Genomic DNA, 15788 nt, shown 5'->3' with positions numbered 1-15788 from the left:
TCTCTCTCCCCCTTCTCTCTCTTTTTTTTGGGGGGGGCGTTACGAGACAGGGTTTCTCTGTATGTTTTCGAGGCTGTTGGTTCAGCCCAGCCTCTAACTCACAGCGATCAGCCTGCTTCTGCCTCCTGAGTGCTGGGATTAAAGGCATGAGCCACCACTGCCCGGCTCTCTCCCCCTTCTCTTATCCCAGTAAAAGTTCCCTGCCTGCATGTCATATTTGCCTCTCACCCTCCATGGGATCCTCCAGGGCTCCCCTGGAGCCATATATCATAACACCTATACATTTGTACACACACACACACACACACACACACACACACACACACACACACAGCACATCCATGTGGCAAACAGGGAATCTGCAACTCTTAACCCCAACCATCTGGTGTCAGAGCCGGTCTCTTACCCACCATACCATGCTGCTGATCAGGTCTAGGCTGCTTATTTCTTTTAAAAGCACTTGAAAAATGTATTGTGGTTTTGTGTATGTGAATGTTAGTATGAACGTGGGTGCCTACAGACACCAGAAGAGGGCAGAAGGTATGAGATCCTCTGGAACTGGAGTTCAAGTTATGTGTCACTTGACACGGGTGCTGGGAATCGAACCCTGTTTCTTTGGCAGCCAGTGCTCCTAACTACTGTGCCCTCTCTCCAGCTTGTTGCAGCCAACAGCTCAGAGTGAATATAAACATCAACTGAAGACTGAACGGAAGGACCCATCAGTGGTTCTCTTAAACATGTGTATTTGTTATCCTATTAACACCAGATCAGCTGAAAAATATCTGCATGTCAGAAAGGTTACTTTCCCCCGATTAGAAACCCTAAGTGAGCAGTGGGCTAAAGGAGCACTTCCATTTCTATTCTGAATCTCCAGAACCATCTTTCTCTGCCTTGGATTTTGACATGAGGACCTTCAAGCAGAACTTGGGGTTTTAGATACCTAAATTGCTGCAGTGCTCATCCAGAATGCAGGGCCAAGACAAATCTCACTTATACTGAGTAGCTCAAAACACCGGCCTTTGAAGTCTTGCAAAATAGCCATCTCATGTGCTTCTCCTGGCCAACCCCAAAACATTTGAAAAATATTTTAACCAGTGAAATTGCTCTCAGTCAAAGGTCACATTGAAGTGTTTTCCCTCATAGGAAATGAAGCTTCTGTTAGGATCAATGAGAACCTATCTCTTCTCTCAACAGCTCTCCCTTGCTGCATGTCTCCTGTTGCAAACTCTTTAACCAGAAGATGACATTACTTTACAAAATTAAAATGCACAAATCCTTTCGAACAATGAATCTGAACCCTTTGAATTGACCTCAGAAAAGTGTCCCATTTGGCTGCAGACCATGGTTAAAGATGTATTTATTTAACATATGATCTTGTGAGGTCTCACCCGACATCCTTTTGGGGACCAGTGATGGGATTTGGAATTCTCCTGTGTGCTCTAAGGGTAGTGTCCGCTTCTCCCGCACAATGCCATTTATCTTGCATGTGATGTATTTGCCTGTTAACACAAGCCACAGGATCACTTATGGACTGGCCTGTGCCAACCTTTAGTGAAGGCCAAGCAAATGACATCATCAGTCAGTCAGTCAATAAAGCACTGAGTTCCCAGCTCACCCAGCTCACATTACTTCCCTACCCATATTAGATTTTATGTCTGATTTTCTTTTCTGATCTAAATTAATCTTATCCTTGTATTGAATCCACACTTCTAAGGTCCTTTATGTCCCTTTTTCAATAAGTCTGAATATGAATTAACAAATGACAATGATTCCACTGCTATAATATCAAAAATAAGAAACATGGAACTACCCGGGCAGGGGTGGCACACACCTTTAATCCCTGCACTGGAGAGGCAGAGGCAAGTGGATCTCTGTGAGTTCGAGGCTAGCCTGGTCTACAAAATGAGTTCCAAGACTGCCTGTTACACAGAGAAACCCTGTCTCAAAAAAAAGAAGGAAGGAATGAAGAAAGGAAGGAAGGAAGGAAAGAAGGAAGGAAGGAAGAAGGGAAAGAAGGAAGGAAGGAAGAGAAATATAAGTATAGACCTGTAAACAAAGGTTGAAACCTTGAGGAAAAACTCAACCAAATACTTTTCAAAGGGTTAATATCCCTGATGTTGAGGGATCTTTGAAATCGAGAAAAAGGTGAAGGTACAAAGAAGCAAAGTGGAGAGAGAGAGAGAGTCTGGAGGAATGGCCCCCAGTTAAGAGAGTTTGCAGTTCTATCAGAGGACCAGAGTTTGGATCCCAGCATCTGTATCATCAGCAGACTCAGGAGCCCCTGCAACTCCAGCACCCAGGTAACCAGCACCCCTTTCTCAACTCCATGTTGTGTACCAGTTTACTCTAAGATTGATACATTCCATCCTGCAGCAACATCCTTAAGCAGAAAGGTAAACGACTCAAGATAGCTTCAGGAAGTCCATGAAACTGACCAGACACACCAGGCCACTTTCTGCCAGAGTAAGCAGAGCTAAGCTGTAAAGATGACCCTGAGACCAGACCTGTCTGAAGAAGCTGTAGCCAGCGAACTGCCTGGAAGCCATCTAGACGGGAGTTCCTTGGAAAGGACATTCTCCAGTGCACTGAGCTACCTGCAGGCTGTGCAGTGTGCTCCAGGTTTCCCCAGCTTCTGTGAGCTGCCACCCATACTTGCGTTGGCTTTGGTGATGCACCTGTCCATGAGTCATTTTTGCTCCTGTAAGTAACCCCAATAAAACACATTGGTACACCGCACTTTGATCTGTTATGGGTTCCCCATCTGGGGTGAACAGATGTGTGTGTTATGTTTCTCCAGGAAAAGTTGTCAAACAACACATGGCCACCTGAACACACATGTTCACACACACATAAATAAAATAAAATACAATAAATCCTTTTAAAAAGTGAGCAAACATCTTGAAGATGTAATTAAAGTAGAAAATAATGCAATATGCCAAAATTGCCAAAATAAAACCACACAATTGCAGCAGTCAAAGGAATACATATCTAACACTGGTGAAGGACCTCTGTATGAATTTACTTACTACCCTGGGGCCTGCCTATCTTGCTCCCTGAGCATAAAGAGGGACTAGATGTGATAACCAGCACATACAAAGTGGAATGTGTATGACAAGAGCATGTTTCTGTTTCATGGAGGTTAGAGAAGATGTAGTAGAAACCACACATGAGGTATGAGAGATGCCTGCACCAAGAAGTTGGGGCCATTAGATGTGAATTTTGAAAAAAATTTAACTAGCACATTCAAAAGTCTCTCTCTCTCCTATATACATATATAAAATCTGCCTCGTGTATAGACATATCTCCCTATTCTTGTATTATGCATAAAATACTGCTTTGAAATGGCCAAATCAAGTTTATAAATATGTCTAGTCACATATTTTGTGGTGAGAACACTTAAAATCTACCTAATCATTTTCAATACTGCATATGTTGTGGCTAACTGCAGACACTATTTTGTACAATAGATACCCTTGAACTTATTCGTCCTATCTAAACGAAATTGTATATACTTTGACCAGCGTGTCTCCTGACACCCTTCCCCTGCTCCCAGTACATGCCATACTACTACTTTTACAGTGAGTTCAACAATGTGAACGTCTACATGTAAATGAGACCCTGTGGTATTTCTCTTCCTATGACTGGCTTATTTCATCTAATGTAATGTCTTCCAGCTTCATCCATGATGTCATAGGTAACAAGGTCCCTCCTGTTTTTTAACTTGAGTTGTGATTTGGGGTTTTTATTTTCATCAGGTGATAGATACTTGTTTTTTATCTTGAAACACTGAATAAACATAGGAGTGCAGAAACCTCTTTATAAACTTCTATTTCCTTTGATTATATCTGCAGAAATGGGATTTCTGGATCAAATGTGTTACTGAAGACAGGGACAGTGTAGGTGCCATTCATTGAGTGCATGGTCCCTGGAACACAGTGTGTATTTGAAATATTTGTAATTAACAAGTATAGTGAAATTTTATTTATGACATAACAAATAAAGCTTACCTGAAGACCAGAGTGCAAAGCTAGCCATACCCGTTAGCCATAGAGGCCAGGCAGTAGTGTCACACACCTTTAATTCCAGCTCTTGGGAGACAGAGGAGGAGGGATCTTTGTGAGTTCAAGGCCACCCTGGGTTACACAAAATTGAATCTGTCTAAAAGAGAAACAGAGCTCACACAAAGGTAATCACAGCACTTGGGAGTCACACACCTTTAAGGAAGGAGACAGGAGTGATATGGCTGGGAAGAGAGAGGAATATAACGAGGAGGAGATAGGAGCTCAGTGAAGTCTGAGGATTTGTGGAGAAGGGTACAGTCAGTCTGAAGCAGTCTGAGGAAGCTCAGTCTAAGGATGCAGTCTGAGGATGCAGTCAGTCAGAGGATGCAGTCTGTGATGCAGTCTGGGGGTGCAGTCTAGGGATGCAGTCTGAGATGCAGTCTGAGATGCAGTCTGAGGATGCAGTCTGAGATGCTTTCACCCTCTGACAGCTGACTCTGAGTTTTCATACTAAGACCAATTAGAATTCATGCTACAAAAGAGTGAGAAAAGATATTTGTCTAGGTAGCAAAATTCACATAGTGAATTTAAACTATCAAATAAAATGACAAATTTCAAATGAACAAATACATGTTTGAATGAGTTAAGATTGTAGGGAGACACTAACGCATCTGTGGAAGGGACATTAAATGATCTGCCTCTAAAGGACAAAATTAAGATCTGATTTCTTTTCTTTCTGTGCATCATTACCACTTTATTACTAGGGAGAATGACCCTGAACAATTCCTTTGGACCTAATTACATCTTCATTGTTCTATGGCACCTCATCCAAACCACCAGCAGTAAACACTCCCAACTTGATCATCTTCCCAGCCAATAAGCTCCAGAAAGGCCCATCTAGGTTACACTTAGGGAATAAGAGAGTTACTTTGAATCTTGATTCTGCTCAGTGTTTGAACATTGTTTCTCTTTGGCTATTGGTGAAATAATTAGACAGATTTGATGAAATATGTTTAAATACCAACCTCGGTTATTATACAGTGGTGGACTTCTGGGTAACATTTTATTCCTTTGTACCTTTCAACACTTTACAAATTATATTAGCTTTGAATTACATTTTATAATGATGAGAAATCAGTCCAAGAAACTCTTGCGACTCTTGAGGGACAGAATTGAATTAGGGAAGTAAGGAAACTAGAAATCCTGGAGTATTTAGAAATCTCTTGAGTTTCTACAGTGTAGATGATTCAAAAGGAGGCTAGGGCTGTGTGTATTGGAGCAGCCTCTGCTTCCAGATCCGTTCATTCTGAGCTGTTGAACACAAAATAGACAAAGGTGATCTGAAGCATAGGGGGTAGCAAGTGCAGTTCATTCGCTCTTGCAATTAATTGTCTTGTCTCTGAAGCTGCGATTGAAAATGTACTTGTAATAAAACTCCTGTGCCTCTTAACCTGGCTTTCTCACTAAAGCCTCCCTCTTTACCATGCATGCGCTTATTAAAAAACATGGGTTGTCATGGAAATTTCAGTGTCAAAATTGCAACTAGAAGGTAAAAACAGAAAATGAGTCTTTGTTAAAGAGAAACTTCTTTATATATATATACATATATATATATATATATATATATATAACATTAAAAGTAAGAATGGTAGATGGGCTTTACATGTGAACTGATTTTATACAACAGGCAGTCATGGAAGAGGTTCCACAGAGATCTAATTTGGGGAAATCAAATAAGTTACAGTATGACAAGGGGACGTATAACTGGTAGGAATTTTGTAGGGACTCTGCTTCCATTGAATTAAACATTTATTAAGGCTCTACTACTTTATATTAAAAATTAATATTTTCATAGATTGTCTAAAAGTGAGCATATGGACACAGTTTAACATGAGTTTTCAAATGATTTTTAGTTGTCGTTAAAATCCAAAATTAATGAGACCAGATCTGTGAACCCCTGAATGGCAGCCGTGTGGAAGATCAGAATCACAGCTCTCTTTCAGTTGTTGACAACTATGCAAGTCAGAAACTGCACAAAGCTTGCCAACCAAGAAGATGAGGACAGAAAGAGGTGTTTGTTTTTAATTTATGAGGCATATGCTTTCAAAAACCCAAGAGACTTAACAAACATTTGACTTAAGAAAGAAAATTAAAACTGCAACTGAAACCTCTTGAGAATTCTCCCTGGAGCTCCTTTTTCTTCTTCATCCAAGAGATGACCACAGCTGGAATTTGCTGCCAACCATTAACTTGCTTTTAAAACTTAGTATATTATGTAACTATTCCATAGATACTATGTCATTATACATGTCTTTAAATGCTGTATAATTTGCCACCCCTCACCTATAGATATGTCACAACACTTCAGCCTACTTTTGGGGTAACTGTTGGTTGACATTCATCTCGGTGATTCAGTCAGAAATGTTTCGGATTCTGTCGCTCAGGCATTCATGTCAGCATCACTGTCTTGTGTCTGTGCCCCACATGCAACGAACCACACAACGGCACTCAAGCACCCAAATGGACAACAGGCGGACAAATGATACCACAGTTCGTTGCCTGGAGGGAAAATCCAGGTGGGGGAACGCTTGTCTTCTATTACATATACCTTAGCTGAAGGCCATGGCTCCCCTTCCAGAGCTTGCTTCCCTATCTTAACTTGTCTGTCTTTTTCCCTTTGCTTCCTGCTGTCTCTGTTATAATTAAAAGAAGTGGAAAACATCACAGGTGTCTGCTGGCACGTATTTACAGGTACTGTAGATGGCTTTTAAAAGGTAAAAGCAGTTACAAAGATTGTAATTTGACTTTGTTTGCTTGTGGGTCAGCCCACTTCATCGATTCCTCAGTGCCTAGTGCAGATTGTTCCAGCTTTAACTAGGGAGTGTTATCCTTATTTTAGAAGACACGGGGAATTTCTAGAATGATAGCTTAAGATGGGAAAGCTGTGACTACAGGGTCTGGTGCAGTGTAGACAGTGTTTTTCTCAGGCAAAACAACACTCAATTATAATAGCACCTGTAAACAACAGAGAGGGGAGGAGCAGCTTTTCAAGTGAACTGAAATGCTGCATTAGCTGCAATGGTTGGACAAGACCCGTCTTCATGTTAGGAAGTCAGCATACAGGCATGGATAACATTCTCTCTGATCACATTCATGTGTCTTAGAACATCCATCCATTCAGGTCTACAGATCACTTAAAAAGATATCTACTCCTAAAGCAGATGCTAGGTGATCTAGTCTCAGCTTGAGACCCAGCTATATCTCATTTTCCCTTGACTTATAAATTTCCCTGAGCCATGGATTAGGGGCAAGAATTGGTAGAAACTATCCAATTTGTACTAGAGATCAGACTCCAGGCAGGATTTAAATCCTAGGCTGCAACTGTCAATGGCCCTGATCACTGAGAAAGTGACATAATTGCTTTTAGACTTCTGTTTATTTTTCTGTAACATGGGGCCAGTAAGACAATGTGCACTGCAGTCATAGTTTTTGTGAAGACAAAGGGACATAATTCAGATGCAGTAGCAGCTAACACAGTGCTAGGCATGGCAATGGTTCAGAAAGGGTAGGCAACCGTGGTAGTGGGAGTAGTGATGGGGATCTTGGTGGCATCTTGGACTCCCTTGATACTTTGCCTGGATCACAGGCATCTCTCCACCTGCCATTTACTCAGCAAATATTATAGAACTCTATGGAACACCAGACATTGCTCTTTAAAAAGTATATTCATTATTATTTATAAGAAAATTAATTGTCCACCTGGTAAAATCTTAATAGTGAAAGATGAAAAATGACCATATTGCATTGTGGGAAATTAACAAGAGGTTAAAGTTAATGATCCTACTTGCTTGCCATGTTATATTTTAAATGTGTAGCTAATGTGCTGGATTTTCTTGGCCCTTAGATGCCAATATTTATGCAATGTTAAACTTCCTGTGTTAAGAGAGAGAAATGCAAACCTATTCTTTAACACAGTAGAGACATTCATAAATCTCCACCCTCCACCAAAGGACATGGAATAGCCTTCACCATCTGAATGGCTTCTCTGCTTGAGCCAAATTTCATGTGAGGCCATCCAGTAGGGCGTTTCCCCCTAAGCTCACTGGTCTTTCTCCTTTTATTGTGGCATGGTTTCCTGCTGGTCTTCTTGTCTATAAAATCTTAAATGTGTATCTTTCTTGGCAGCCAAGCTGTCACTCATCTGCTCTTTTCTCTTACTCTCCTATTCCCTTCTAGGCAGGAACTTGTCTCTCTTCTTCTGACCCACCCCTAACAGTTTTCTGTTATTTCCCGATTCAGCCACAAGTCTTCATTTTAGTTCACCTTAGAGTGAACATCCTTTTGCATCAAAACTTGACACACTCAGGTAGTAGTCAGGTCCTTCAGAAATACACCATAGGCACTCTCATAACTCTGCTCTCTTCCAGTATTCCTGCTGCTAGCAAAAGTATGGTAAAGTTCCAAATGCCCAATTTTTCTTAGCTTTAACTTCTTTGCTAATAGCTTCATTCCCACTATTTGACGTCATAGGGAAATTTGAGTTCAGTTGTCCCCAAATGTTGGAACCTTATGCATGTGTACAATTTAAAACTTGAGTACAAACATAAACTTGCACATTAATTTTGCTTATTTAGTGATTGTTTTATTTTCATGAGCATCCATGTGTTAGATCTTGGGAAGGGTTAGTATGTGGCATTGTTAGATGCTAGATGAACAGTCAAAATGTCTGATGCTCTTCCAGTTCACCAGGCAAATGACATTTCATGGTCCCCCCACTTCATCAGGCCTGAGTTAAACATCTAAGCGACTGTATTTTCTTTAATACATAACATCCATTTTAGGAGATAAGTGAAGATGTAAAAGCTTAAAAATTGAAGGTAACTCTTTAATGGTACAAAGCAAGCAGGTGGCGAAGTTGCTACCCAGACCCAGGTCCACAGAATTCCAAAGCCGATGCAATGAAGTTCCATGTTGAGAGGCCCCTCTGAAGCATATAACATGCAAGGTCAAAGCTTTCTTCCCAAGTCGAATAAGCAAACTTCTCTAGTTCAGCGTAACAGAAAATATTGGTATTTATGAAATTAAAAACTTTAGAAATTTATTTCAAATAAACAAACAAAAATCAGTAACAATTAAAGCCCCCTTAGAGTTACCCTGTAGAGGATGTTCAGGGGATAATTGACACCACCCAGTTGAAAAGGCTTCCTACTGACACGATACAACCATTTGCAAGATCAAAAAGTCTCTCAAGACTGAATATAGCAGGGAGGGAGACATCAAAGGGAACCTGAGGAAAAAACACAAAAGTATAAGTGAGATGTGCTGTTTCAAACCATTAACTGAAGCAAACAAGCTTCATACAATATTGTTATATAAAAGGTGGTAAACACTCATGTTTATGATAAGCCTTAGCTCTCCATGGTGGTGATATGTCACATACACCATTTTATATTCTACAATCTGTAGATCCACTAAAAAAAAAATCACATACTTCTAAAAGCATTGATGCGATTCTTTAAAAAAAAAGGATTCATCTATTATGTATATAGTGTTCTGTCTGCATGGGTCCCTGTGTGCCAGAAGAGGACATCATATCTCATTACAGATGGTTGTGAGTCATCCTGTGGTTACTGGGAATTGAACTCTGGACCTCTGGAAGACCACCTAGTGTTCTTAACCACTGAGCCATCTCTCCTGCCACACCTATCTATATTAAATATTTTGGGCAGTGAATATAAATACCATGGCCACAGTGAATTCAGTGTTGAGGGTTTGAATAGTGGTAAGAAATGAGAGGACATGTTTTATAATTTCTTGACTACTTATTAAATGAATCATTCATCCATTTATTCCCAAGAAAGTGAACCTACAGGTGGAAGATGATTTTTGTTTTTTCTTTACTTCATTAAAAATTATAAGGTATTCTAGAAAAATTATAAGTTCTGTATTTCTAGAACTTCAAACAATAAGAAGTTGTATGTATGTATGTATGTATGTATGTATAGTCTTAGTTTGCATTCTATTATTGTGGTAAATACAATGAACAAAAACAACTTGGTGTAGAAGGGGTTTCTCTTTAGCTTGCACATCTCTATCAAGGACACCAAGTCAGGGCAGGCATCTGGGGCTGGAAACTAAAGCAGAGAGATGAAGGATGCTGCTTACTGGCTTACTCAGTTTGCTTTCTTATACAACCAAGGATTACTGCCCAAGGATGACATTGCCCATGATGATCTGGGCCCTTCCATATTAAATAGCGGCCAAGAAAATGCTCCATAGAGTTGCCACCCAAGGATGGCATTGCCTATGATGACTGGGCCCTTCCATGTTAACCATCAGCCAAGGAAATGTTCCATAGAGTTGCCTGCAGGCAAATCTGATGGGGACATTTCCTCACTTGAGGTTCCCTCTTCTCGCATGACTCTAGCTTGTATCAAGTACACACACACAGACACACACACACACACACCTTTCTAAATTAATCATTATGTAATCAGTATTCTATCTTGGGAAAATTTTTCTATATGGATATGATGATTTGAATAAGAATAACTCCCATAATCTCATATATTTGAATGCTTGGTCATTAGGGAATGGCACTCCTTGAGAGGGATTAGGAGGTGTGGCCTTGTTGAGGTAGGTGTGATCTTATTTGAGGAAGTGTGTCACTGGGATGAGCTTTGGGATTTTAAAAGCTCAAGCCATGACCAGTGTCTCTCTCTTCCTGCTGCCTGCAGATCCAGATGTAGAACTCTCAACAACCTCTCCAGCACCATGTCATCCTGCAGGCTGTCATATTTCCCACAATGATGACAATGGACTAAACCTCTGAACTATAAGGAAGCCCCAACTAAGTGTTTTCTTTTTTAAAAAAATGCTAAGAGTTGCCATGATCATAGTGTCTCTTCATAACAATAGAACACTAAGACAATGTCTTTCTTTTTAAATAGGACGATTACACTTCCAGTATATGCTTGTCCAACTAGTTTGCACATGTGTGTTAATTCAAGTGCAAGGGCTTGTGAGAGAATGTCGGGAGACTTCAAGAGGTCAGTCTCTAGTGTCACTTCTGTGTACCATCACCTTGTTCTTTGAGATGGGTTCTCTTACTGGCTGGGGCTCATGAATTAGGCTGGGCTGCCTGTCGGCAGGCCCAGGTATCTCCCTGTCTCTGCCTCCCCAGTGGTAGCATTACACATCTGTGCCACCACACCCAGCATTTGCAAACGTAGGTTCTGGGACTTGAACTTGGATCTTTATGCTTTCCTTTATTGACTAAGATATTTATCCCCAGTCCTCAGACTCAAGTTAATAATCCTTATGGATGAATTTCAAAGTCGAATATATAGAAATACTAATTAGCATCAAGAATTGTACTGTCTTTTGTAGTATCTCTCCTTCACTATCAACTCCTTTACAGGTTAACTACAGGAATATATTTTTTTGGGGGGGTTATGAGACAGGGTTTCTCTGTATTGTTTTGGAGGCTATCGGTTCAGCCCAGCCTCGAACTCACAGAGACCCGCCTGCCTCTGGCTCCCGAGTGCTGGGATTAAAGGCGTGCACCACCACTGCCCAGCACAGGAATATTTTTAAAAAATGAAGTGGCCATGTTAGTTTATTTAACATAAAAGTGGGGCATATGATATTTAAAATAGCTATGATTTTTCTCAATCTGATTTTTAAGTAGCTACTCTGTAACATAATCTTCTATTCTTAGGTACAGTGTCAGTCATCTTCTTGGTTCCCTCAGGTACGATGTCAGTCACCTTTTCTTTGATTCTAAATGTTCAACAATGAAGAAAGCAGGAGGGAAAAATTCTCCTCATCAGTTTGGCAAGCTTCTTCTGGTATTTTAATTTTGAATTTTACGGATATAAGTGATAAAATGGTTTTCTTTCAAGAACCTTAAAATTCAGCACAAGATCCACAGGGAAAATTTTAATAGTCCCAAAGTAAGAAAGAAAATTCATATCTCACATGTAAGTTTCTCTATCACATTTCCTTTCTGTTAATATATCACATCTCTTGAAGTTACTGATTGATTAGAATTTTTTTCTAAACTGGGCAAAACATGTATCTTAGAAGACAGATGGGATGCTGCCTTACTTAAGAATCAATATTGTGAATGACAGATGACCCATCTAATCAAAATCTGGATGAGAAATAACTCACTATGTTTGGTTTTCTTGTTCTTAATTTAAGTACATCCTCATGCCAGCAACAAGGGTACCTACGGTTCCTCCCATCCTGACAGAGACAGCACACAATTCTTTGGAAGAAGATAGAGCCTTTGTGTAATTTCTCTCATCTATTTTTCTGAGAATGACATTATCTTTTTATCACTCTAATTTTTGTGTTAATCAAACTTTAAATATGACAGAAAAGTATTTTTAATATAATAGGGGATCAAACAGTCATACTGCTGAGATGGTAGAAATCTTTTAATATTAAATTTTAATGAAATAATGTTATTGCAAAAGGAAATTTGGATAGAACAAGAAAACTGGATATTCAAATCAGGGTGTGGAGAAAACACGTGCAAGTAGTTGATGCAGATGGCACATTGTCCAAGAACGGAAGGACGGATTCTTCTTCAGCAGTCCTCATCACCACCGCCACTGTGACCCACCACCATCCCGTGAACAGCTAATGACTCCGCGGGCTTATACAATGAAACTCCCATACAACCCTTCTGGAGGCTTCTTCAGGTGGAAGCACAAGGCAGTATGAAGATGAGGCCTTTAGAGAGGGCGCAGACACTCGCCATCCTTTCTCTGAGACCTTGTCCTATGTGTATATCTCTCCATCTTCGTTCCTGGGCAACTGTGTCCTTTACAACATACTAATAACCGTACAAAGGGTGCTTACATGAGTGCTATCTTTTTTATTAATTATTGAGTCTGGAAGCAACTTGTAAGTCTGTAACTGGCTCGAAAGAAGTGGGGTGGACACCCCATTTGCGGCTGGCAGAGGTGAAAGCCTTATGGGATGGGGCCCTTAACTTGTTGATTTCCTACTAGCCCTGGCTTAAATTAACTGTTGCATACTCAGTTGGAAAATTATAGAAGTGTTTGGTGCTGGAGGAAACTGTACAACAAGCTCAGTACTTGGGTAATCCTCAGATATATAAGGTTCACAGTGGATTTCAACAAACTCTGGTTCAAAAACCAAGACCAAAACAAAAAATCAATATGGCAGTCCAACCTAAGTATTAGGTAAAGTAAGGCTGTGCCAGTTTTTTGTTTGTTTGTTTTTGTCAACTTGAAACATGCTACAATTATCTGGGAAGAGGGAATTTCAACTGAGGGACTGCCTTGATCAGATTGCCCATAAGCAAGCCTAGGGCGGAATCACCTTGGTGTAGTTGTTGTCGGAAGGCCCAGCTCCCTGTGGGTTGTGTAAGAAAACCATCTGAGTACACCATAAGGAGAAAGCCACTACGCAGCGTTCCTCCTGGGCTCTGCTTCAGGTCCTACCTCTAGGGTCCAGACTTGAGCGCCTGCTCTGACTTCCCTCAGGAACAGACTATAATAAGCCCTTTACTCTCCTAAATTGCTTTTTTAATGGGGTTTATCACAGCAGTAGAAAAATAAAAAAAACTAGAATATTAGTAAATATTTTTATGTGTCACAACCCTTTCCCTCTGTGACACCCATTTTGCATACACTGCTCTGGACTCAGACAAGACAGTCTAGTTGATGGAAGTCAGAGAATTGACAGTGTCTTCTAATTACAAGTACGTGCTTTTAAAAGTTTTCAATTTGTGTATGTATGTGTGTGTACATGCACACATGCATGTGCATGTACATACAACACACATGTAAATGTACACACAACACCTCATGCATATGGAGATAAGGAGACAGCTTTTGCAAGTTGATGCTCTCCTTCCAACATGTGAGTTCCTGGGACTGAATTCACGTCATCAGGCTTGCATGACAAGGGCTCGTACCCACCAAGCCATCCCTTTTTATAGAGAATTGTTTAAGAAAACAATCCTTCAAGACCAAAAGAGACCCTGAAGGAAACTCAAAGCTGAGGCTGTATTTCCCAAGACTTCTTCTGACTGCTTAAGACTCCAAGATCTAAAGAATCTTTGAAGTTGTTCTCTTTTGTCAGAAAGATATGCATTTCAACATATAAAGAAATAATAAAAGGTCCCAAATAGAGAAAATCTCCTTTAAAACATCAAAAGCTTTAAGTACAACAGGAAGCATGAGTCAAACATCCAATAATCTAGTGGGACACTACAAAGGACACACAGGACAGAGGACAGCACAGCACACATGACAGCACACAGTACAGCACACATGACAGTATACAGGACATACAGGACAGCACACATGACAGTATACAGGACAGCACACATGACAGCACACGCATACAGGGCAGCACACAGGACATACAGGACAGCACACAGGACAGCACACAGGACAGCACACATGACAGCACACAGGACAGCACACAGGACATCACACAGGACACACAGGACAGCACACAGGACAGCACACAGGACAGCACACAGGACACATAGGATAGCACACAGGACAGCACACAGGACAGCACACAGGACACACAGGACACACAGGACGGCACACAGGATACACAGGACAGCCCACAGGACACACAGGACAGCACACACGACAGCACACAGAACTGCACACAGGACAGTACACAGGACACACAGGATACACACGACAGTACACAGAACTGCACACAGGAAACACACAGGACACACAGGACAGCACACAGGACACACAGGACAGCACACAGGACACACAGGACAGCACACAGGACATACAGGACAGTACACAGGACACACAGGACAGTACACAGGACAGCATACGGGACAGACATACAGGACAGTACAGGACTGGCAAGTACAGACACTAGGACACACAGGACAGCACACAGGACACACAGGACATGTTGCACACAGGACCTTAGGACAGCACACAGGACACACAGGACAGCACACACGACAGCACACAGAACTGCACACAGGACAGTACACAGGACACACAGGATACACACGACAGTACACAGAACTGCACACAGGACACACAGGACAGCACACAGGACATACAGGACAGTACACAGGACAGCACACAGGACACACAGGACAGCACACAGGACATACAGGACAGCACACAGGACACACAGGACAGCACACAGGACATACAGGACAGCACACAGGACACACAGGACAGCACACAGGACATACAGGACAGCACACAGGACACATAGGACAGCACACAGGACACACATGACAGCACACAGGGCACACAGGACAGCACACAGGACATATAGGACAGCACACAGGACACACAGGACAGCACACAGGACATACAGGACACACAGGACAGCACACAGGACACACAGGACAGCACACAGGACAGCACACAGGACAGCACACAGGACACACAGGACAGCACACAGGACAGCACACAGGACAGCACACACGACAGCACACACGACAGCACACACGACAGCACACACGACAGCACACAGGACACACAGGACAGCACACACGACAGCACACAGGACAGAACACAGGATACACAGGACAGAACACAGGACAGGATTCAGGACAGCCTATAGTCTACATAGGACAGCACACAGGACAGTACACAGGACACACATGATGGATTGTATGTAAGTTCAAGAGATGGTCGTTTTTGGAGTGCTGGCAGGGGCAGCATTAAAGGAAAGTTTCTTAAACATAGAATTTAATAAGGTCCCCTTTTCTGTTATTCCAGATTGTTCCACCTCACCATAGGACAA

At 41.5% G+C, this 15788-nt stretch overlaps 1 protein-coding gene across 1 annotated transcript in view; it reads right to left on the bottom strand.

Moving 5' to 3' along the window:
- Nucleotides 1-8621: 8621 nt before the first annotated feature.
- Nucleotides 8622-15788, bottom strand: part of Cfap54 (cilia and flagella associated protein 54) — a 290811-nt gene continuing 283644 nt past the window's right edge. The window contains exon 68 of the mRNA XM_040755053.1: nt 8622-9288. Coding sequence (XP_040610987.1) covers nt 9169-9288 — 120 coding nt within the window. The 3' untranslated portion in view covers nt 8622-9168. The remainder of the gene's footprint in view (nt 9289-15788) is intronic.

Source organism: Mesocricetus auratus, unplaced genomic scaffold (assembly GCF_017639785.1).
Source record: "Mesocricetus auratus isolate SY011 unplaced genomic scaffold, BCM_Maur_2.0 Super-Scaffold_100011, whole genome shotgun sequence".
Classification (NCBI taxonomy): domain Eukaryota; kingdom Metazoa; phylum Chordata; class Mammalia; order Rodentia; family Cricetidae; genus Mesocricetus; species Mesocricetus auratus.
The sequence above is the reverse complement of the archived record's forward strand: the minus strand, read 5'-3'. Positions and strand labels throughout refer to the sequence as shown.